Source organism: Euleptes europaea, chromosome 10, assembly GCF_029931775.1.
Source record: "Euleptes europaea isolate rEulEur1 chromosome 10, rEulEur1.hap1, whole genome shotgun sequence".
Classification (NCBI taxonomy): Eukaryota; Metazoa; Chordata; class Lepidosauria; order Squamata; family Sphaerodactylidae; genus Euleptes; species Euleptes europaea.
Window position 1 is genome coordinate 80146470 of NC_079321.1, and position 23891 is coordinate 80170360.

Genomic DNA, 23891 nt, shown 5'->3' on the forward strand with positions numbered 1-23891 from the left:
CGCAAAACACGGGAGTGTAGTTCATACTGTTGCACCATCCACGCTGCGGCCTCTCCATGCAGCAGCGAAGCAATGTACTGAACCCGGCTTTCGTCAGAGGTGAAAGTTTCCCCTTGCTCCCGCATAAAAACATCCACTTGGATCAGAAAATAAGACAACGGGTCACTCGACCCATCGAAAGTCACCTTCAATTCCCGCCGGTGCGGCAGGACTGGAGCAGGATGGTCCCTCGGTGGCAGCGGAGGTACAACGGGCTGCCCTGGCCCCACGGGCTGTCCAGCCCCCGTGGGCTGCTGTGGCTGCGGCAGTCTCTGCCACAAGTCGTCCAATTCCCGTGCCATGTCTTGCATCAAGGTGTACATGGCGTCCATTCATTCTGTCATCTCCTGCCTCTCAAACTGCAGGTGCCGACGTTCTTCTTTCCACTCATGCCGTAAGAGGGACTCCCGTCGGGCCACTTTCCATTGTCTAATTTGAAGGCAGAGATCAGATGGAGACATCTGAGGATGCCCCTATATCCTCTTATCTCCTTTTTCTTCATAGTTCCATGTTCAGTTAATATGTTTACCCAGTTACTTTGCTAGAGTTTCTATATTGTTCTCAGTATGGGTACATCATCTTTTCTCCCAGATGATATTACAGTTAAAGGAGACTAAAAGGAGTGGGACCTCAATGAGCAGACTATTCTATTTCCACTAGGACAACTAGGAAATTTACAGACAAGTAAAAAATTCTTGCTGTCAAACCTTTTGGGGGGACCTTATCTGAACAATGATAGAAAAATTGTGTAGATTCCTTTCTATTAAGCTAAAAAGACAAAATTATGTTCTCATGATCAGGTTTTTTGTGTGTTTTTTTTACAGGAGAGTTTGACACTGTACAGAGCCCTTCAACACCAATCAAAGATCTTGATGAAAGAACATGTAGAAGTTCTGGGTCAAAATCAAGGGGCAGAGGGCGAAAAAATAACCCATCACCTCCTCCTGATAGTGATTTGGAGGTATAGTCCTTAACTAATTAGTTGGTTTATTACAACTCTAATGCTAAAATAATACATATTTTTAGAGTATTTTTAGATGTAAATGAAGTAGAAAATGGTGATACAAAATATTGTTGATTGGACAGTTTCTGTTAAGGGTATGCAATGTGTATGCCTTTTTTATTCTAGTAGGCAATAAGCCATGTCTTGCATTACAATCTTATGCATGTTTAACAGTAAGTAAATTATAGCGATGTCAATAGGATTTGCTTCCCCTCTAACCTGTCACTTTAGGACTGCAACTATAAAGTATGTGTAATTGTTCTTATTTTTTTGGTTTATATGTAACATGATAATTTAGATATGGTCTTGGTCCCAAAAAAGCACAGATGTATGAGAGTTTACAGAAGGAAATTTTACCAATCCCCCTTTCCCATTTCAATTACATAGGACCATCAATAATCCACACCAGAGGATTACAGAATTTATGGAAACAATGTGGGATATGGTATAGGAGCAGGAAATTGCCAGCAGCACTTCTCTCCCCACTCCATTTTTACACAAGCCCCATGTTCCAATGCAGGAGCTCATGTAGGAGGCAATTTCTGATTATATCACCTTCCTACTGCAGCAGTTCTTAGAGCAAGCTATATTTCAGGGTCGGGAAAGAGGAATAGGATGAGATTTCTTCTTTGTACTCGCTTTGATTTGGATGAAGGAATAGAGGGGATGCTTATTAAATTTGCAGATGATACTAAATTGGGAGGGGTAGCAAATACGGTAGAAGCAGAGCCAGGATACAGGATGATCTTGGCAGGCTGGAGAATTGGGCTAAAACTAATAAAATGCACTTCAACAAAGATAAATGTTAAATTCTGCATTTAGGTAGGAAAAATCAAATGCATAATTATAGGACGGGAGAGACTTGTCTGAGCAGTAGTGTGTGCGAAAAGGATCTTGGTGTCTTAGTAGACCAAACACTGAACATGAGCCAGCAGTGTGATGTGGTAGCTAAAAAGGCAAATGCTGTCTTGGGCGGATCACTCGAAGTGATGGTATCGCTTTGCTCTGGTTAGACCTCATCTAGAGTACTGTGTTCAGTTTTGGGCACCGCAATTTAAGAAAGATGTAGATAAGCTGGAATGGGTCCAGAGGAGGGCAAACAAGATGGTGAGGAGTCTGGAGACCAAGTCCTATGAAGAAAGGTTGAAGGAGCTGGGTATGTTTAGCCTGAAGAGGAGAAGACTGAGAGGGGATATTATAACCATCTTGAAGTACTTGAAGGGCTGTCATAGAGAGGAAGGTGCTGAGTTGTTTTCTGTTGCTCCAGAAAGTCGGACTAGAAACAACGGGTTGAAATTAAATCAGAAGAGTTTCCATCTAGACATTAGGAAGAATTTTCTAACAGTTAGAGTGGTTCCTCAGTGGAACAGGCTTCCTCGGGAGGTGGTAAGCTGTCCTTCCCTGGAGGTTTTTAAGAAGAAGTTAGATGGCCATCTGTCAGCAATGCTGATTCTATGACCTTAAGCAGATCATGGGAGGGAGGGCATCTTGGCCATCTTCTGGGCATGGAGTAGGGGTCACTGGGTGTGTGTGGGGGGGAGGTAGTTTGGAATGTCCTGCATTGTGCAGGGGGTTGGACTAGATGACCCTGGTGGTCCCTTCCAACTATGATTCTGTTTATGGTTATTTGATCTAAGCCATAGTTTTGATGTCACAGAACTATACTAATTAATGGTATTTTATTTTACTTTCAGACTTGAGAATATACTATTCTAGATTTCTAGCCTGTGTCAAACAGAAGGAATACTTTTGGATACAGTGCTATATTTTGTTTGAATATTCCATTAAGTACCTTGGTTATGTTTCTCCAGTACTTATAGCTATCCATCAGAACATAAAACTCTCTCTTATTTTTCTATGTAACGCTTGCAAAATTTATATTTCAATGTATTTTCGTATGTTTAAATGGAGTAATATATACCATTAAATAAATACCTTGTAAAGTTTTGCTCCTAATGTTGAACACTCTCAGTTTACTCATTCTTTTGTACTCAAATCATAGAATCATAGAGTTGGAAGGGACCTCTAGGGTCATCTAGTCCAACCCCCTGCACAATGCAGGAAATTCTCAACTGCCTCCACCCTACACCCCCAGTGACCCCCTGCTCCATGTCCAGAAGATGGCAAACTGTGGATTCCTGAATGGAGGGGGGAGTCGGCTTAGGAGCCAACGTGACCTCAGGATAACAGGCACTTACACCACCTCGGAGGGCATCCCCACTGGTCCTGGGACGCCATGATGCAGCATGGAGGCCATGATGCAGCATTGGTCTTGGGCACCAGCAGGACCTTCTGCTGGCATTTTACTGGGGCAAATCCCTGTGCTGACATCAGAGAGGGGGCTGAACTGCCTTTAGGCAGCTTCCAAACCCCTTTCACCCCAGGATCGCCTCCCGGGATGCCAGCACCCGGCAATCCTGCACCACCCTTTTAGGTAGCACAGGCCTGCTTTCCCCTATGGGGGGGGGGGAACCTTTTTTCTGTTTTTATTTTGGAAAAAAGGCTTTTGTTCCCTCCTCAGTGGCCAGGAGGCCTCTGAGAAGGCTTCTCAGCTACGCTGTCCTGGCCGCTGCAGTTCACACCCCCTCAGGAATGGGCTCAAAAAAAACCCTGGCCAGTCTGACCTGGGGGGAAATTGTTTCCTGACCCCAATGACAGCAGTTCGAAACTATTTCCCACGCCACATTCTAACTCATGCATATTGTGTGTTTTTCCCCACATAGTAATTACAAAGAATTGTAGTACTGTGGGACAGGTCCAGCCACTTATGCATATTTTACTGTGTTCAGCTATTCTGTCAGTGTTTGCTTCTCCTCATTTTTCCACTCCCATATCAAGTGTAATTTAAGATGGTATTGAGAGCAGCTTGTAGATCTTGTGCCATACTGCTAAGGGGGAATATGGTCAAAAACTTGTCCAAGTAGTTTTAATGGGAGATGAGCAAATCCATGTTTGGCTGTTCATTTGTGAGCCTCTTCCTCTGCACCTTCACCTCTCGTGTGCTCAGGGCTCATGTACCCTTCCTTCCTCTTTGTAATTTTTCTTTTTCCTTATTTTTTTTTAAATTTAAATTTATTTTAACAGGACATCACAAACAAACATAAGCACATTAACTCATATACACAATATAACATGTGAAGCTTGCTATTCAAAATTACAATTCGATTACCAATTTCTTTGGATTACATTACTGTTTGTTCTCCACATATTCTTCTATATCTGTTAACTCATTTATTACTTACTTACAGCACATTTCTGAGGCCGCAGGCGCAGCGCCATGGTGGGGCGAGGTGCAGCAATGGGCAGGTGGGAGGCCTTCAAAGGTGTTGCGGCCTCACGGCAGCTTGCTCCACCACAAAAAATGAAAACAACGTTTGAGAAGGGGGAGGAGCGGGGCCGTGATGGCGGCACAGCAACGCCGCAGTGCAGGCCGAGGCCAGACCATCAGAAGACCAGGGGCAGGGGCTGGAAGGATGGGGGCTGGGCAAGGCTGGGAGAGGATGTTCAGGTGTGGCGCTGGGTGGGATATGGAGGTGTTGCAGCAAGAAGGAGCACTGTGGTGGGAATACGGGATGCTGTCTGGCCGGAGTCACCACCCCCCGGGTCTGCATCCCAACCTGTAGTCGCACCCAAGCACCAGATCCTCCCTTCTAGTGTCTAACAGGGAAGCTCATGCGGAGCTGCCAGGAGCCATATTCCACTGCCACCTGTGTCCCTGGTTTTCTGGGGCAACCCTCCAGCGGCGGCGAGGGCGTTACCTGCTGGTGACAGTGGCATTGGGGGCGCCTCACGGCCAGCAGCACCATCGCCAGGTCCGCAGGCACTGGGACAGCATCACGATCCTGTGGCTAGTGCACAGGGAGGGCCTCGAGCACCTCCACCTGCACAGGGCAGTCATCCACAGGAGCTGTGAGGAGGTGGCCTGTGCTCGCTAGGCCCTTTTGCAGGACCATCCCTGGCCTGCTGGCACCTTCCACGGAGTGCAGCCGGATGTCCTGGAGCATTTCTTCGGCTCGCCATGAACATGGGTCCGCACCTTCCCGGACGCCATGGGCTCCAACTGTGACAGCAAGATCCACTGCTCCTCTGTGGTGGCTACAAGGCTCCCCACTTGGGGGAGCTGCAAAGACCTTTTCGCTTTCCCCTGGGTCAGCTGTGCCCTCCACTGCTCTGACAGTGCCCTCATTGCCTTCCACCAGGACCCAAACCTCTGGCCGCCTCACCAGCACCTCTGCAGCTGGGAGCCCTGGATGCATGAGTGTCTGCATCCGTCACCCACCACGTCCACCCAGTGCATCAGCCACTCCCAGCGCTCAGGGCCATGGACTGGCCTGCAGGGATGGGGTCAGCCACGGGGAGAGGGTGTCTGTGAGCTCTGTCTTTTAACCAAGGGAAAGGAGCCCCCCCTGAAGAGGGGGAGGGTCTGCCAGCATTCGAGCTTGGAGGTGCCACACAAAAGCAAGGGGACCTGCAGTGGGTAGGGCAGTGGCCTATGGATAGTTCCATCAGCCCGTTTTTTGACTATGGTCTGGCTAAACGTATCCCGCCACTGGGTCGAGACGTGGGAATGACACATCTGTACAGATGGCTGCTCCCATTCCCGTACAGGCCCTGGGCATCCCAGCTTTGTAGGTGTGGGACTTCCAAGCTCAGAAGACAGCCAGACCCCAAGAGGCCAGGTGATCGGTGGCCGAGCCACCTGGGTAGTGATGGCAGACTGACATGTCATGGTGGCCTGAGTCCCAGGGGACTTGGTGGTCAAGGGCGCTGGGGGGCAGCAAGGGGGCTCACCCCCACTGGCGCAGCTGGCACCAAGAGGGCACGGGTGGCAGAGGATGGGAACCAAAGGACAGTGACGGTTCCATTCAAATCTCCGCAAGGGTGGCTGGGAGCTGCCAGCACTGTGATGCCGAGCCATGCCCTCTCGACCTCCTTGCTCACTCTGTGGCCACCGTGGGAGCTGGCCAGCCACTAAACCTCAGCCTCCCAAGAGTGCAGTCACCAGGCGCTGTCTGCCATGGACACAATGCCACAAGAGCCCCTGGCACGGACAAGCCCATCCCTTCCCCAGGGTCAGTGAGTGCCGCGTCTGCTGTGCCGCACCTCTACCCTCCTGCCACTCCCCTGCCACCATGTCAAAAGTTAGGAGATGCAGTCCTCAAGGAAACAGTCTTTATTTGGGGGGCTCCAGCCCATTGGGGAAGGAGAGCACACACAGGCAGGGGGTGGGGAAGATGACGGAGAAAAGCGGTGGGCTGCACATAGTGTGGGGAGGCCTTGCTGACAATCGACCACAGGCCCTCCCTCCCGGCCTCTCTGATGAGGCCAGGCACGCGGTCAAGGAGCCATAGTTACTCCTCGGAGCAATTGGTTGACACAGAGAATGGAGGCAGTGGGAACCTTCCCTTGACAACAGGCTCCTGTTCACTTGACCTCGTGAGGGGGGGTTTCAGGCGGCCCGGTGGCCCATGAAGAAACCTGAAAAGACAAAAGGGGGGGAAGTGCAGCATAACCCCGGCTGGCATGTGGGCCAGTCAGGGGTCTTCTGGGTGCGCCATGGTAGTGGTCCCAGTCCCGGGCTGGTGGGATGGTGGAGGCTGAAGAGGGGTGCGTTCTGAGGGTAGCTGCCGTGAGGGGTGGTGACAACATCAGAGAGGCATCGCCAAGCCTGTCCTGGCCAGGCCGGTCTCGACATCTGGAAAAATGCAAAGAGAGGGATCAGAGGCAGACTCGGTGAGGGGTTTGCTGGAAGTTCTCGCCATAGCGAGGGCAACTGTGCGCTTCCACTGCTCCAGTGGAGAGGGTGGAGGGGGGCAGGTTCCCAGCAGGCTGGAGAGCTCACCAGCCCACAGCCCAAGTCTGCCAGGGAGACTCCTGCCCAAGAGGCGGCCGACCCTCGGTGCTCGGGGGTTGGCCAGGCAGAGTCCCCTGAGAGTTGGGGAGGTGGAGGAGAGAATGTGCAAAGTCCCCTGAGAGTTCGGGGGTGGAAGAGAGAATGTGCAAAGTCCCCTGTGAGTTCAGGAGGTGGAGGAGAAAATGCTCAAAGTCCCCTAAGGATTTGGGAGATGGAGATAGAAAAATTCAAAGTCCCAACCCCGTGGCGCAGACCAGCAGCATACTGGCCCATGCGAGGCTTACCTGTCAAGCTTCGAAGTGCCTCTTATGAGGGAAATTGCAGCCTCTGAGGGCCCTCCCCTGGGGGATTGTTGCCACTTCCTGGACTGGCCCCATTGGTCACTCTTCTAGTCGAGTTCCAGTGGCGCCAGCTGGAGATGGGTGATGCTTGTGCGCGGCGCAGAGATGAGGGTCCAGAGCAGTTGCATGGCGGTCAGTGGGCTACACCAGGTTGATAGCTGGCATAACTTTTCGGTGTCAAAATGGGCTTTCCCGGCCTGAAAGGGCCCTAGGAGGCCTCCTAGCTGGCGGAATGCCCCTGGGAACACCCCCGCGGCCGCCGCTGGCCACTTCTGCGCCTCTCGGGTGCTGGTGTGGCCCTTGCACTAGCGCGCCCGCACCTTCCCCCTCCGCTGCCTGCCACCACCAGCCTAACTCGACTTACACTGGCACCTGGGCTGCTTATTCTGGCATTAAGTGCCACTCGCGCCAGCGCGAGGCCCTATGGGACTCCTAAGCACTTTCGGCCCCAAAGCTCAGGAATGCGCTGTTACTTACTTACATTTATTACTTATTACTTACATACGTATTTAATCTAAATCTTTTTCCTTTTATCTCAACTTAATTCAATTCTATTCCAAATTTCTAGATATATAATTTTTTAAAAGCATTCAATTTTTCTGAAATTGATTTGTTATTTATAAAAGATGTCAATTTTGCCATAGTTGCATATTGTGTTAATTTGTTAATCCATTAATCTGAATCTGGACATTTCTCCGCTTTCCATTTTGCTGCATATATCACTCTTGCCACTGTCACCATGTTCTTAAATAGTTCACTATATGTTCTTGAGACATTGCTTGGCAAAATATTTTAAAACATGCTTTTTCGATCCAGCGGAAACTTGGTTTTTAATATCTTTTGTATGGGTAGCCTCTTTCTGAAGGGGGGGCAGCAAGTCTGCACCACCCAAAAAGTTGGTGTTGCAACACCGCAGCATGAGGAGGCATTCCCGGGGCAAAAGGCGTTAGGCAGCTCCACCCTCAGGAACGCTTCCCCCCCACGCCGGCACAGGCTTTCTCTTCCAGGAATTCCCTGCTGGCGTGGCTGTGCTGGTGGCAGGGGCCAGCGCAGCCCAGTGGCTCCCCAACGCCAGTGTGTTTGCCCCTGGGACAGCCTAAGTGCCCCTTATCCCAGGTTAAAGGGGCACTTATGCCGGTGTGGGATCACACCAGCTCCTAAGGAACTTGCCCCCCCCTTAGGATTGCACGCTTCATCATGTATCATTATTCTGTATTTTATTGCTTTCTTACATGCCTACCATATGTGATAAAATTTTGCATCTGTATTATGACATTTCCAACATTTGTCATTTTTCTATTACATTGGTACGAGAAAACTGTGGGATACACAAATCAAAGTTTGTTCACAAATCAGAATAGAAAATGGTGGCCAGTTGGTGGCTTCCGGTTGTTTTATGGGCATAAGTACAAGTTCAGATGCAAAAGCAAATTAGTTTGCTTAGAAAGGGGAAGGGGAAAAGGTGCAGTTGGAGAAGGCTGGGAAGAGGAAGCCTTCATATTAGAGTTACCTTGAATGTAATTCTCAATTTCCAGATGTAATAAATCAATATTTATTATATATAGCAAATGATTTTTTAAAAGAAGGACAATTTAAAAAATAAAATTTAAAATTAAAAGAAAGACAGTTTAATTCTTACTGAATATTTTAAAATTTGACTGACAAGAGGTGCACATATGCTCACAAGAAGTTGTGTTTTCTCTGTCATGGTTATATCACTCGCTTAGTGCTCAAGATAAAAGATGACTGTCTTTCGCCAATCCTTTGTTTTAAGGCCAAGTTTCCTAGTGCTGCCTTTCTAGACTAATAATGTGATCCCTTCTCTAAATTTCTACTGCTGAACTGATCATTTCTGTATATTGTAAATTTCACCCAATCATTGTTCTAACCAGTCTACATTTTAGCCCTCTGCTGAGTGAAACCTAAAAAATGTGCTCCTCTGTCTTTCCCTGTGGAGAGGAATGCCATTGCTTGCATTAACAGGTCAAGGGGGGATTTTCTTAGATAACACAGGGGCTCAGGAGCTCAGTTGTTTCTTGCAATTAATATATTGCATTTCCTTAGCAAATACAATTTTTGCAGTAATTTTTGTTCTGCTTTTATATCTACTGATTTTTATCAATATTTCCATTTTCAGCGTGTATTCGTTTGGGATTTGGATGAAACAATCATTGTTTTCCATTCACTTCTTACAGGATCTTATGCTCAAAAATATGGGAAGGTAGGTAGCACATTAATGTAAACATTAATGCTTCAGAATTTGTATAATGTATTTTTAATTGTAGTTTATTATTTAAGCTATAGAAACAGCTTGTGTACTATTAAGCCATGGTCTCCATTGTTACCCAAATCACTAGTACATGTGCAGCCCTTGTAGCTAGCTAAAATGTCTTTCTGCTAACAAGGAGAAAACACATGTATTATCGGGTATTAATTACCAAGATCTTAACCCTGTGTATACTGGGGTTGAGGTACAGACCAACACTCAAAAGAAATGAAGGGGAATAAGCTTCTTAAATAAGAAAATAAATTTATTGAATTTACAGAAAGAGAACCAAATTAAATCAGGCAAAGAAAAATAGAAGTGCTACAGAAAAGGAATAAATGCATATGTGAAGTACAAACACAGTTCCCTAACAAACTGGAGAAGCGAACACATACGAGCCCTGCTTCCTGAAGACGGTGGGGCAGTCCCAGGGTAGAAAATTGCCCAGACTGGAGAAGCACAACAGAATGGGGTGGGAAAGTAGAGAAGCCAGCCAATACCATTCAGGTAACAGGCTGGGATCCAAAACCAGCAACAAATTGGATGGACTGAGGAATAACTTTTTATACAGTTTTGCTAAAATTGAGACAGGGAGAAGGCATTGGAATGTGGGAGTGATGAAAAGTCCATCTCTCTGGAGATGAGCTAATTTGAAAAGGGCTTTGTGTGTGTGTGCATTGTCAAAGGGAGTTTTATTTATTTATGTGATTTTTTAGTTGCCACTCACCCAAAGGGTCTGGGGGCAACTTGCAACATTAAAATAGTATAAATACATTTAAAACAACATAAAAGGAGCTAACAAATTTAAAATATTAACATTAAACTATTAATGCTTGCCCCATCCAACTAATAAAACATTAAAGGTAAAAGTGTTAAGGAGAAGGTGTTCCTTTAGGGCACTGGTTCCCAACCAGGGGTCCGTGGACCCCCAGGGGTCCGTGAGAACTAAATTAAGGTCCTTGAAACAAAGTTATAAACCCATAATAAATTAATATTTTCAATTAAAAGTTCTCTATTATAAAAATATATATATTCAAATATTATTCTAAGTTTAATGTTTAACTAACAGTTATGATTAAAGTTTATTTTCAAATTCTCGGAATTTTTATTTTGAACTTTGGGGTCCCTGCACCGAACAAAAAAGTCCTAGTGGTCCCTGGTCAAAAAAAGGTTGGGAACCACTGCTTTAGGGAGACTGAGAGCTTACATAGGTAAGTATTGATGGCTGAGTATCTTACATGATGGAATAGGGGGAGGAATCTTCCTGTCCAGCCCTTAAGATAAGGGGGAAATAGCTGGGGCTGGCCCGTTGCTCATTGTCTTGATTATTTGGTTTGTTTATTAATTCCAAATTATCAGGGAGGGAACCCTTTCTGTCCTTGGAGGAAAAGGCCCTTCAGTTGTCTCCTGCGAGATATGGAATTATCATGATTAATGGAGGAGATGCTTTTGCATTCCTTTCACACCCTCAGTGTGACTCATTTTCACGGCCTTTACATCATTTATTTACTTACTTGCTGTCCTGGAGACATATGAGTTCCAGACCATGAACTTTGTTAGTAATAACCCACACCTTGAATTAGACCTGGAAACTAATTGCTGACCAATGGAGCAACTGCAGAATGGTTGTAGTATGCATGCGCCTAGTTCCTAAGAGTAATAGAGCTGTGGCTTTCTGCACCAGCTGAAATCTCTCAGTTGTCTTCAAGGGCCGTCATGTAGAATGTGCAACTTTAATCTCAGGATGCCCCCTGGGTCCATATGGATCCATATGTGGCCAGATTGCTGGATCAGGTAGTGAGCCAGGGGTCCTGACTAAATGAAGGCGGTGGTGGAAAGTGCTGTCAAGTCATCGCTGACTTAGGGCGACCCCGTAGGGTTTCTCAAGGCAAGAGACGTTCAGAGGTGGTTCTGCCATTGGCTGCCTCTGCGTGGGCTGAGAATGTTCTGAGAGATCTGTGATTGGCCCAAGGTCACCCAGCAGGCTTCATAAGAACATGAGAACATAAGAAAGGCCCTGCTGGATCAGACCAAGGCCCATCAGGTCCAGCAGTCTGTTCACACCGTGACCAACCAGGTGCCTCTAGGAAACCACAAGAGTCTTAAGAGTCTTGCCACTCTTAAGCACTACACCATGCTGGCTCTCACAAATGAAGGTACGGTAAAGCATTTTTGCAGGTGAATTAACTTGCTTCTTCAGCAATAATAATAATATTTCAAGGGTGTCTTCCTATATCAATTTTTTAAGTTGAAGTGTAGCCATTAAAGGTGCTTAGGATTACTCTGTCTTTAGCATTCTCCATACAACTGATCTCCTAGAGCTGTATTGGACCTCCCGCTGCATAATAAGACTCTGAACCCAAAAACTGATTTTTGATTTTCTGTTTACAGTACAGGCTTTTTCTTGGAGGCATTTATTGTTTTGTGATGTTGTCCACTATGTAGTTTGGTATTGTATAGAAAGAGGCACAGGAACTGTGTTTGTGATATATTTATTTTATTTTATTAGAAAAATAAATTAATGATTTCTTAAGGATTTTTCTTCAGAATGCCACCTCCTGCTGTTCAACCATTTTGTCAAGTGGGGATGTTTTTGACTTGATTCCTTTAATCAGTATGCCTCATTTGTACTGTAACTGTTAGTTCTCCTGAGATATTTTTACATTGTCTCCTAAAAGACATACTAGTAGACAGCCCAATCTCACACAGAAGTCCACAGACAGACAGTCTGGCACCAATTTATGCCCACTGCTAACATAGCCAAAGGCATTTGTATTTTGATATAGGGAAGTGTTACAGTTGATCTAGTCTGCCTTGCAATGCTGGCAATCTCTGGCTGAAGGCCATGCTCCCAAGAGCGCAGTGAGCTAACAGTGTTTTGGAATTTAAAAAAAAATCAGCAGTACATCAGGATGAGGGGAGACATTTTAAAAGTGTTTTCAGGGGCAGAGGGTATGAATGCAGAACCATTCCTGTCTGCTTCAAATTTAACATCCCATCCCGTCATTTGACAACTGGGGTTTTTTCTTTCTTTGCTTCTTCCTTACTTGCTTTCATATTTTATTCTTTTAAAATTGAGGATAAGTTCACATGTTGCAGTTTTATATGTAATTGCTATCACTTCTATTTGTCAGTCACACATCAGGCAATCACTACTGTAAAAGGTAGGAAATCTTTAATGAATTTACTACAGGGATGGATTGAGAGATTAACAGTGCCATTCTAATTTCAAAATAAAATAACCTGATTTCATACCAAAACGGTATTTAAATCATCACGACCAATTAAATGCTGGTTGAGGTTGCATAAACAAATATCTTGAGTGTTAAAATTATAAGTTAACACAGCAATAGTCAATAGTCTGGCAATGTTTTATGATCTACTCCACCGTAACAATTTGTAACCTACATTTTACAATTTTCCAAAATATGTCATGAAATTCATCAGTTAAAAGCACACATTTAATACGATACGATCTGAAGAGAAACCAGAGTTTTTAATACAATACATGGGTTTTGTTCTATGTTACTGTCTCCTATGAGCCCAAATTCACAACCCCTGTTCTTCATCCTTTTGGATCTAGCCAGCCATACCTAGTCCATCCTGAATTCTTGCTGTATAAATTCTTCGTCGTAGTCTCCATCTTGCTCTGTTTAGCACACTGTGATTTCTAAGTCTTTTTCCCAAATATGTAGCTCAGAATAAAATAATCTGACAGCTATTTTTGTTTTGTATCAGGATATTGGGGGCAAACTGCATGATGTTTATGCCTGATGTTTCTTTCTTATTGAAAAGCTGCCTTGGAAGCTGCCTTTTGGAATGAAAGAGTATTAAAGAGGCTATTGCCCTTTCCTGTCCTGCTATTTTTCTGCTCAAAATTATTCCTCCCAAGCTTTTCTCCCATCCCCAAGGGAAAAGATACCTCTTGAAGAATAATGAAAAAGCATTACAACAGTTAACATGCTGCAAAGAAGAGATGAATAGAAAACATTGTGGTCTGCAGACATTTGAGTGATCAGCACTCATTTAGAGTTACCAGCCTCCAGATAGGTCTGGAGTTTCCCTGGAATTACGGTATCTCCAGACAACAGTTCCCCTGGAGGAAATGGCAACTTCAGAGGGTGGAATCTATAGTATACCATAGAATCTAAGATAAACAGAAGTCCTAAAGTAACTAAAGAAGATGGATGCTGTAGGACATTTTTTTCTCCTGTGTTATACCATACAGACTAGGAGAAACTGATTGTCATAAGAACATAAGAAAGGCCATGCTGGATCAGACCAAGGTCCATCAAGTGCAGCAGTCTGTTCACACAGTGGCCAACCAGGTGCCTCTAGGAAGCCCACAAACAAAAGACAACTGCAGCAGCATTGTCCTGCCTGTGTTCCAAAGCATATAATAGGCATGCTCCTCTGATCCTGGAGAGAATAAGTATGCATCATGACTAGTATCCATGTTTACTAGTAGCCGTGAATACCCCTCTCCTCATGAACATGTCCACTCCCCTCCTAAAGCCTTCCAAGTTGGCAGCCATCACCACATTCTAGGGCAGGGAGTTCCACAATTTAATTATGTGTTGTGTGAAGAAATACTTCCTTTTATCTGTTTTAAATCTCTCACCCTCCAGCTTCAGTAGATGACCCCGTGTTCTAGTATTATGAGAGAGGGAGAAAAGCTTCTCCCTATCCAATCTCTCGATACTATGCATAATTTTATAGACCTCTATATGCTGATTCTATGACCTTAAGCAGATGATGAGAGGGAGGGCATCTTGGTTATCTTCTGGGCATGGAGTAGGGGGTTGGACTAGATGACCCTGGTGGTCCCTTCCAACTCTTATGATTCTATGATCATGTCTCCCCTTATCTGCCTTCTTTCCAAGCTAAGCAGCCCTAAGCGTTTTAACCGCTCCTCATAAGGCAGTTGCTCTATTTATTTATTTTCAAATTTATAGCCCGCCCTCATCCCCAGCAAGCCAGGCTCAGGGTGGGTAACAATGATTAAAATACATAAAATCATCAAACATCACTTAAACATCAACAACCTCAATAAAACATAATAATACACTCATAAGCAGGTGGCCTTAAATTTACCCAGGTGCCACTGTATAACAGGATATCAGCAGGTCAACCCCCCCCCCCACAGATGTCGAGTGAGGGGGAGGAATGGGGAAGCCAGTAATGATGGATCCTCTCACGGCTGTCCTCAGTTATAGGCCTTGCGGAATAGCTCCATTTTACAGGTCCAGTGGATCTCCTTAAGATCCCGCAGGGCCCTGATGTCACCAGGAAGACTATTCCACTAGGCCAGGCCCAGGGCCGAAAAAGCTCTGGCCCTTGTTGAGGTCAGCCGGGAGCCACCAGCAGATTACTGTTAGTAGAACGTAAAGCTCTTTGGGGGGCATACCAGGAGAGGTGGTCCTGCAGGTACGATGGTCCCAGACTGTGTAAGGCTTTAAAGGTCAAAACCAGCACCTTGAACCTGATCTGATGCTCCAGCTGGAGCCAGTGCAATTGTTTTAGCACTGGTGTTATATGATCCTGCGGCGAAGACCCTGAAAGGAGCCTCGCTGCGGTATTTTGCACCATCTGGAGCATTCGGGTCAGTCTCAGGAGCAGCCCTACATAGAATGAGTTACAGTAATCCAGTCTAGAGGTGCTCATCGCATGGATCACTGTGGCTAGGTCGGGGCGGGAGAGGTAAGGCACCAGCTGCCGGGCCCAGCGGAGATGTAAAAAGGCCGCCTTAACCATGGTTGTGACCTGAGCCTCCACAGATAAGGAGGCATCAAGGATCACACCCAGACTCTTGATGGCAGGTGCAGATGTTAGTTGCACTCCGTCAAGAGCAGGGAGCCAGCACCCCACCCCAAGGCTGCCCTAGCCGAGCCAAAAAACCTTCATCTTCGATTAATTTAGTCAGCTTTTCTTCAACCATCCAGTCACAGCATCCAGGCATCTGGCCAGTGTGTCCAGGGCGGAGTCCAGATGGCCGTCCATCAGTAGAAAAAGCTGGGTGTCATGAGCATACTGATGGCACCCGAGCCCGAAACTCCGGACAAGCTGGGTACAAGGGCACATAAAGATGTTAAAAACACAGGGGAGAGGATCGCACCCTGCAGCACCCCAAACACCAGAGGGTGCTGCTGCAACACCTGCTCCCCTAGCGTCACTCTTTGTCCCCGACCTTGGAAAAAAGAGCGAAACCATTGAAGGGTTACACTCCAGGTCCCAATGTTGGTGGTCTAAAAGATCGTGATTGACCATGTCAATGCTGCTGACAGATCTAAAAGAATCAGCAGCCCTGACCCTCCTCAATCCAGCTGTCGATGGAGATCGTCTGTGAGGGCAACCATCCTATAAGGTGCTCTTGCAGCCTCATCACGAGTTCGATGCCAAACTTGCTCTAGCCGTCTAAGCCCTTGCTTCATAACCCCGTGGAATACCCAGAGGGCCTCGGTATACCATGGGGCCCAGGTTCAGCGAGGGTGAAGAGGGTGTCTGGGCGCGATTTCATCAATGGAAGTGGAAAGTAGGCTAGGCTAGTCATCCACTAACTCATCGAGAGAACCGCCAGGGGGGATAGGATCCTGCAGAGCCCTCTGGAATCCAATCAGATCCATGAGTCTCCGCAGGTGAGCATTAATCGGCTCGCTGCCCAAACAGGGAAGAGGCAGGAAGTCAATCTAGGCCTTCAGGACGGTGTGATCTGACCATGGAACTTCCTCTTTCGGCATCAGATCCAAACCTATCCCAGCCCCCAAAAGAGGATCCAGCGTGTGGCCTGCTTGGTGTGTAGGAGCCGAAATAACTTGGGAGAGCCCCAATGCCACCGTGGATGACACCAGGTCCGAGACATGTGAAAAAGGGACAGCATCAGAATGAACGTTTAAATCCCCCAAAATTTATCAATCTGGGGAACTCCAAGGCCCAGCCTGCCGCCACCTCTAGCAAGGTTGACAAGGTATCTGCCGGTGCATTGGGCGGCCAGTACACCAGCCAGATAGCCAGGCTCTCCTCAGCTTCCCACACCAGGTCAACACATTCAGTGCCAGGTATCTCCTGACTAGGAAGGGCCCTAAAGGAGAAAGACTCCCGGACAAACAACGCCACCTCTAACCCCCCCCCCCCGGCCCGTAGTCCACGACTGATGGAGGACTGAGAAACCGGGGGGGGGGGTAAGTTCTTTCAGGGCAACAGTGTCTCCCTCCTGCACACAGATCTCAGTCACGCAAGCCAGGGTCGCAGTCTTATTACAAACAGACCTGGAGTTGCACAGTGTTGGTGCCAGCCACGACCACTGGCTCCTCCCCAGCACTATCTGCCAGACTACCTAAATGACGTGTAATGACCGCAACCTTTGCACCAGGCAGGCAAGTCACCATGCAGTCCATGCACCCGCCAGAAGCCCAGCTACCTACATTTCTAAGGATTGAATCTCCCACTCAAGATTCACCTGTAAAGCTAGCAGAGGCCATTTGAAGATTCAGAGATGGATGCAACTGCTGTTGCTGGCATCCTCCTGTGAACCTTCAGAGAAATTGTTTGTCCTTAACACTGAGAGTAACCTGAAGAGGATGTTGAGAGTTTTTTTTAGGTTGAGTGGGACATAACTGGACAGCATCCAGTTATACCAGCACAAATATTTAGGATCAGTGGGTTACTTTGCCAAACAGAAAGAATGTATGCCAAAGCCTACAAATAATGCAAGATGAGAGGGGGAAAGTGTGGGGGAGGGGGGAGGTGACATGAAGTGGAATTCATTTAAATTCAGAATTTGAATTTTTATGAGAGGAAGTAATCTCAGAGGGAGGGGGGAGTTGGAGGAACTAACCTTTGACCTGGACGCAACATGACTGGATAGGATATATCTTCCAGCTAAGCTCCCTCCTCTCCCCAAACCCCAGCTTTCCCAGGCACTGCCTCTGAATCTCCAGGAATGTCTTTTGCATTTTCTTTCATTTTAAAACTTTTTTAAAAAACTGTTTGTGGGGGTGGCGTGGCTGAGCCTCCAGAAATGTTCCCAGCCAGAGTTAGCAACCCCACATGCACTGTGCAGTTAGGGTTGCCAGGCAATGGTTGCCAAAAGACAAGGTAAACAAAGTGCTCTTTAACTTGGAGGGCTGCTTCTGCAGGCACTGCGTTGTGCTATGATCTTATGAGATTATGATTCTGAGCAAACATCGGATTCCAAAGGTCTTGTTCTCCCCTGCTCCAGTAAGTGCCACCACCAGTGTAAGGATGTGTAGAAGAAATCCCATCCTATCCAGTAGCTTTAATTCATGGATTGTCATTCCAGTAGTCATTTAATTAGGAGATGAACTTGTGTCAGAAAGTCTTTTATTCCTACAAAAGAAATGAGATACATTTTCAAACCAGGGATTGTTGGGTCTATTTCATCAATAAGACTATAAGTTAATCACTCCTTTTTTCTTCAGTTTTTTCATCTAAAGATAAGTTATCATGCATTTCTTCCTCTTAAGTAACCTACAATGTTTACTGTTAGAATTACAGCTCATATTAGTCCCATTGCACGTGATTCATTAGCCACGTTCTTTCTTTTTTCCTAAGGATCCACCCGTGGCAGTGACTCTTGGACTACGGATGGAAGAAATGATTTTTAATCTCGCTGATGCACATTTATTTTTTAATGACTTAGAGGTATGTATACACAGGACCCCCTTTTTCTCTGAATATTATATATTATATAATATTCTCTGAATATTAGATTGACAGAAACTGGAACTGATTGTCAGTGAATAATAGCTATAATAACTCCTCCTAATAATAAAGGGAGTAGTCCCATACCACTAGTATGGCAGTAAAACAGGGTAACCCAGACAGAAGGGCTGGTTTCTGGATACACAAGGAATTCCCCTGGTATGAAGGAAAGTTTTTGAGCTTTAAAGAACAACTGAAAGGCTAAAGTATGAGGGAAGGGGTGCAAGCATAAACCCTTCATGTGACTACTTGCTTTCCTTCAGTTTAGGACTTAATAGGGGGTAGATGGCATGCCCTGACCCCATTTCCTGCACACACCATCCAGGATCCTTTAAGTTGTGAGGTGACTGACTACTGCTTCACAGCTTAAAAATGCCTTTAGGCATATTAATTGGGATCAAAACATTTCCTTCAGATCCTGTTTACAATCTCTCCAAGTCCTCTCATAGTTTTAGGAGAGGCCCTAGCAACTGAAGATATTCTGGAATGGGGGAAATTAAATTAGGGTTGAGGGATCAGTGCCTAACAATACATCCCCACCCCTACTCTTATGCCCCCAGGCCAGGCTTTTAAAGGCCCTGCCCTTTTTTGGGGAAGTAAAGAATCCCTGGCGGGGAAGGGAGAATGAATGAGGATCAGAGGTAAAAATACTTTATCTGATCTGAATTAATCTAGAATAGTGTAATTTTATAGTGTAACAGAGAGAAGGAAAAAGGAGTCCAGCCAAAAGGACGGGAAATAAATATAACCCATCCTCCAGACTCAGAAGACTGAGAACATAGGATGTATATATTTTAAATACATTTTAAAAAATTTAAAAACTCCTAATTTGGGGAAGAAGTAAAATCTTATTTATACTATTTTAGTAATTGTCTTTTTAATGATTATAAGTTTGAATCCTTGTTTCCTACTTACACAAGTCTTCCAAAAGCTTTTGGGCAACCATTTTATAATTTCCTGATTTATTGCTAAGGCTTAAAGGTTTAGCAGGAGTCATACAGTTTTGTTTTGTTTCGTTTTTAAAGAAAATATTAAAATATTATCTTTCAAGGAACCCTTACGCTTCAAATCAAATCAAATACATTTATTTACGGCAAAAGCCAGAATAAAAGCCCAACTACAACCTGTGAGAGATTAAGATCTCTCCTGTTTAAAATATCACAATTTAAAAACAGTTAAAACCAATAATTTACCAGATAAAAATTAGCCAATCCCAGTGATTACCTTTCCCGTACGGATTTTAATTGTAGCAGAGCAAAATTTGGCAACTTGACACTTAATGTAACTGTCCTGTATAACATCACATTCAGAACAAATATGCTGAAGTGTAGGAAATGACAGTTGAGAAAGAAATGGCAAGGAAGAAGGCATTTGTCATTGCTGGCCATTGAAATTTTCCACCTACTACTATCTGTATAACTAGAACCCAGCATTTGAATGAATATTCTAATGACATCTACCCAAAATAGGGCTCCCGTGTTATAGAAGAGCCCCTCATTGCTCATCCCCCAGATTATGGAATCAATGGAATTCGTTTACTCCCATTATTTCCATTCTCCGATATTAAATTTTATCTTGCTTGTGACATTAGTTTGGACATTCACTGGGTACTTCATTTGGTAGGAGCCAGAAAAGTAATCTTTACAAGATGAGATCAGTTTGTAGCTATTGTATATTTTGGACACGTCTAAGAGTTTGATGATAACTCTTGGATGGGAAGTGATATACAAATGCATACAAGGCTGAATTTGAGAAAAAAGTAATGAAGATTCAAATAATTATATGGATAACTGCATTTTAAATGTATAATTTATAAAGGTATTACAATCAAAGAATAAACAACACTTTTTCGTTAAAAATAATAATTTGTTAGTTTTACAATGAGTTGTAGGAAAATTTAAAAAAATGTTAGCTAGTTATATTTGGATGTTGAATTGAGAAGTTCAAGTACATTTTACTTCTTTCTCATAAATTGTGGAAACAAGTCACTCTACACTGCATTTTGTTTTACTATCAAGGAAAACATTTCTGTATACTTGGCAGATAATCCATACCAATTTTACAGTTAATTCCAGCAGATAATGGTGAATGGGAGTTGTTGTTCACCCTCAGACTGAAACTTCTAAGATATGCTATATAATAGGATTTTTGTTTTTACTGCTGTGAGTCATTGTTTTGATTGGATAATGAAATTACTGCCAATTCCAAAAGGATCGTTTTTGTGGGTCATCTGTAGGTTTTGCACTCTTTATTAAAAACGTCAAGTTCTGAAACATTTCTACAAAGAACTAGTACACTGAGATGATTTAAATTAATGTTACTGCAGTAAAGATTCAATTATTGTACGTGAATTTATGAACACTAAGTAATGGAAAATATATTTTATCTTCCTTAGTTTTGAACTTGCACAACCAAGTGTGGCCCCCCACTGTGACTTTGAGTGTAGCCAGTTCTGTAGCTGTTTTGAAAGGTATTTTACCTTAAAATTAATGCAGACCTTTTCCCTCGCCCCAATTTCTATTCTACCTTCTATTATGATCAAACAACCATATCCTGATGTTATGCTACCAAATTATTAGTTTCCGTTGGTAATGGGAGATAATTAATTTAAGCTGACATCCTAACGTGCTTGAATTACATAATAGATGAATTATGTAGTGTTCACTGAAGTGGGATTGTGCAGGTCCAAGTTATGTTTAGGATTTCAGCCTAAAACATCAAAAACTTTTGGAATTTGATGCAAATTGTTGCATTATTTTCCTCCAAATTTTGTAGTATTTGAAGGAAAATATTAATATTTTGTGTTAAAAATAATTCCATAAAACTATAAATAATTCTGTAAATTTATATCTACGGTCTTCCTTGTTTAGTACTCAGTCAAGAATAACAATAAGTGGCAATGTTCTTAAACTAAAGTAGTAAAAGAGAATGAGAAATAGGAAAACCACTTTCTCCATTTATTAACTCTGCTAAAAAAATTTTTTTTGAAGCAAAATGAAAAGAGAAGTAGGAAAAATGAATATCCTTGATATTTTCTTTCACTTATTAATGACAGCCATTTTCAAAATATAATAATAAAAAGTAAACAAGAAAAAGAAAGACTTAATCTCTGTAATCCTCTCATATATAGCTTCATTATTAGATTGTTATGGACATTTATCACTTAAATGTTAATTGTAAATGTGCTGCTTATTGGTTTCATAACAGCCAGATTAGATATTGTGTAACTTTAGGTTATAATAATACCTTAGTTTAAAATGTTCTGTATGTCTCCAAATCTGCCTACCAACCATCTCATCCTGAACTGCTTCACTGCCTTGAGCGGGAGAGTTATCTTGGAAAAATTAAGAGGGGACAATATGATAATATTTGTATCTCTGAACTTTTTATAGGAGAAATTCCCCTCAAATGCTGTTTTCCCTAAGCTTCAGTTTCTTTCTTACATTGCATCAGCATCCAACATTCATTTTCATTCTATCACACAGCTGTTACTATATCTCTGTAGTTACCCCTCTTGGGCAAATAAAAGTTGGAGGGCAATATAAACTGGGAAAGTGCCAGCCATGGTAATGTTCTGTCCCATTCTGTCACTGGCTTTCTGAACTACTTTGTCCTGGGGGCACTAACTAGCCCTGCTGGTGACTGAGGATGCTGTTATGGTTTGCACTGGAGCATGGAGTTGAATAGGAAGGATCAGGGACTAATCCTCTCCCCATACACCAAACATCCATCCCAAATTTCTGACAAACATGCTACTGAAACAAAAGAGTCAGGAACAAACCAGGCATATTTACATATGCTAAGGAGATTTATAAAAACAACAACTCTCCATGGGAGAGCATTTTAATAGTGAAGAATGTCACCAACCTGATCATTCTTATCGAGGATTGGTAGCATGTCCACACGAGTAGTTCTCAACTTCTGTTCCAAGTTGGAAAAAAACAGATATAAAGGAAGTCTGTAAAAATACAGGATTACAACTCAGGCATCTATATTGGGGTGCCAACAGCTGTATCTAAACTCTTTTGCATGAATAAGCAAATAAGTCTAGAAGACTAGACAATTAGTATGCATAGGATTGTAGATTCAAGTGGAAATGTATATGAAAACATAATTTGAAGGATGGGTTATAATTGAGGAGGAAAGGTAAGGAGTGGAGAAGCAAGCAGCCCATGAGAAAGAGGCCTAAAGATGCTAGGTCTGGATTGATTTGGTACAGGAAAAGGAGAAAACAGCATGGCTAAAGAAGAAGAGCTACATGAAGTAGGAGCCAAGGGAAAGGAAGATTAATCAAAGAGCCCATTCCTGACTTCTGAGGAAGAAAGTATCTCTCCTCATATCCTCATAACCCCTAGAAACTAGTGTGTGAGCCACCACCAGTAATATTGTTTCCGGCTGCAGAGCTGCATGCCTTTGTGTCACGAACAGACCAATCCTCTTCCTTTGAAATCTTAACTATAAACGTGTTTCAGAATTTCTAAACAGTTTCTGGAACTATTGTCGAAGGCTTTCACGGTCAGAGTTCATTGGTTCTTGTAGGTTATCCGGGCTGTGTGACCGTGGTCTTGGTATTTTCTTTTCTGACGTTTCGCCAGCAGCTGTGGCAGGCATCTTCAGAGGAGTAACACTGAAGGACAGTGTCTCTCAGTGTCAAGTGTGTAGGAAGAGTAATATATAGTCAGAAAGGGGTTGGGTTTGAACAGAATCATTGTCCTGCAAAAAGTATCAAAGGTAATGGCTAATCATTGTCCTGTAAGTATCAAGATAATGTGCTAATGAGGGTGTGGTATGTTAATATGGAACCATTTTATCTTGAAGGATCTGTTAACATGTGGAATCCAAAGCTAATCTGCATGGCTATTGTGGACTGTAGTCTTTGTTAGTCTGGAGGTTTTCAGGATAGGAAGCCAAGCCTTATTCATTCTTAAACTCTCTTCTGTTAAAGTTGTGCTGATGTTTATGAATTTCAATGGCTTCTCTGTGCAATCTGACAAAATAGTTGGTAGAATTGTCCAGTATTTCAGTATCTTGGAATAAGACCCTGTGTCCTGTTTGGGTCAGTCCATGTTCAGCCACTGCTGATTTCTCAGGTTGGCCAAGTCTGCAGTATCTTTCATGTTCTTTTATCCTTGTTTGTATGCTGCGTTGTGTGGTCCCGATGTAAACTTGTCCACAACTGCAAGGTATACGATATACTCCTGCAGAGGTGAGGGGGTCTCTTTTGTCTTTTGCTGATCGTAGCATCTGTTGTATTTTCTTGGTGGGTTTAAACACTGTTTGTAGGTTATGTTTTTTTCAAAAGTTTCTCCATCCTATCAGTGACTCCTTTAATAAATGGCAAGAATACCTTTCCTATGGGAGACTATATTTCCTGAGTTTTCTAATTTTTGTTTGGTGTAATGGCCCTTCTGATTTCATTTCTGGAATAGCCGTTTGCTAGCAGTGCATGATTCAGATTATTAATTTCTTCCTTGAGAAACTGTGGTTCATAGATCCGTCTTGCACGGTCCATTAATGTTTTGATTATTCCTCTTTTCTGTCGGGGGTGGTGGTTGGAGTTTTTGTGTAAGTAGCTATCTGTGTGAGTTGGTTTCCGGTAGACCTTGTGACCTAATTGAAAGTTTGTTTTACGGATGACAAGGGTGTCAAGAAATGGGAGTTTACCCT

The 23891-nt window shown here is 43.9% G+C and overlaps 1 protein-coding gene across 2 annotated transcripts in view; it reads left to right on the forward strand.

The window, feature by feature from the left end:
- Window positions 1-23891, forward strand: part of EYA4 (EYA transcriptional coactivator and phosphatase 4) — a 231460-nt gene that overhangs the window by 188293 nt on the left and 19276 nt on the right. For both annotated transcript variants that reach the window (XM_056856382.1, XM_056856381.1), the window contains 3 exons: window positions 864-1000; window positions 9375-9458; window positions 18075-18164. In XM_056856382.1, coding sequence (XP_056712360.1) covers window positions 864-1000; window positions 9375-9458; window positions 18075-18164 — 311 coding nt within the window. The remainder of the gene's footprint in view (window positions 1-863; window positions 1001-9374; window positions 9459-18074; window positions 18165-23891) is intronic.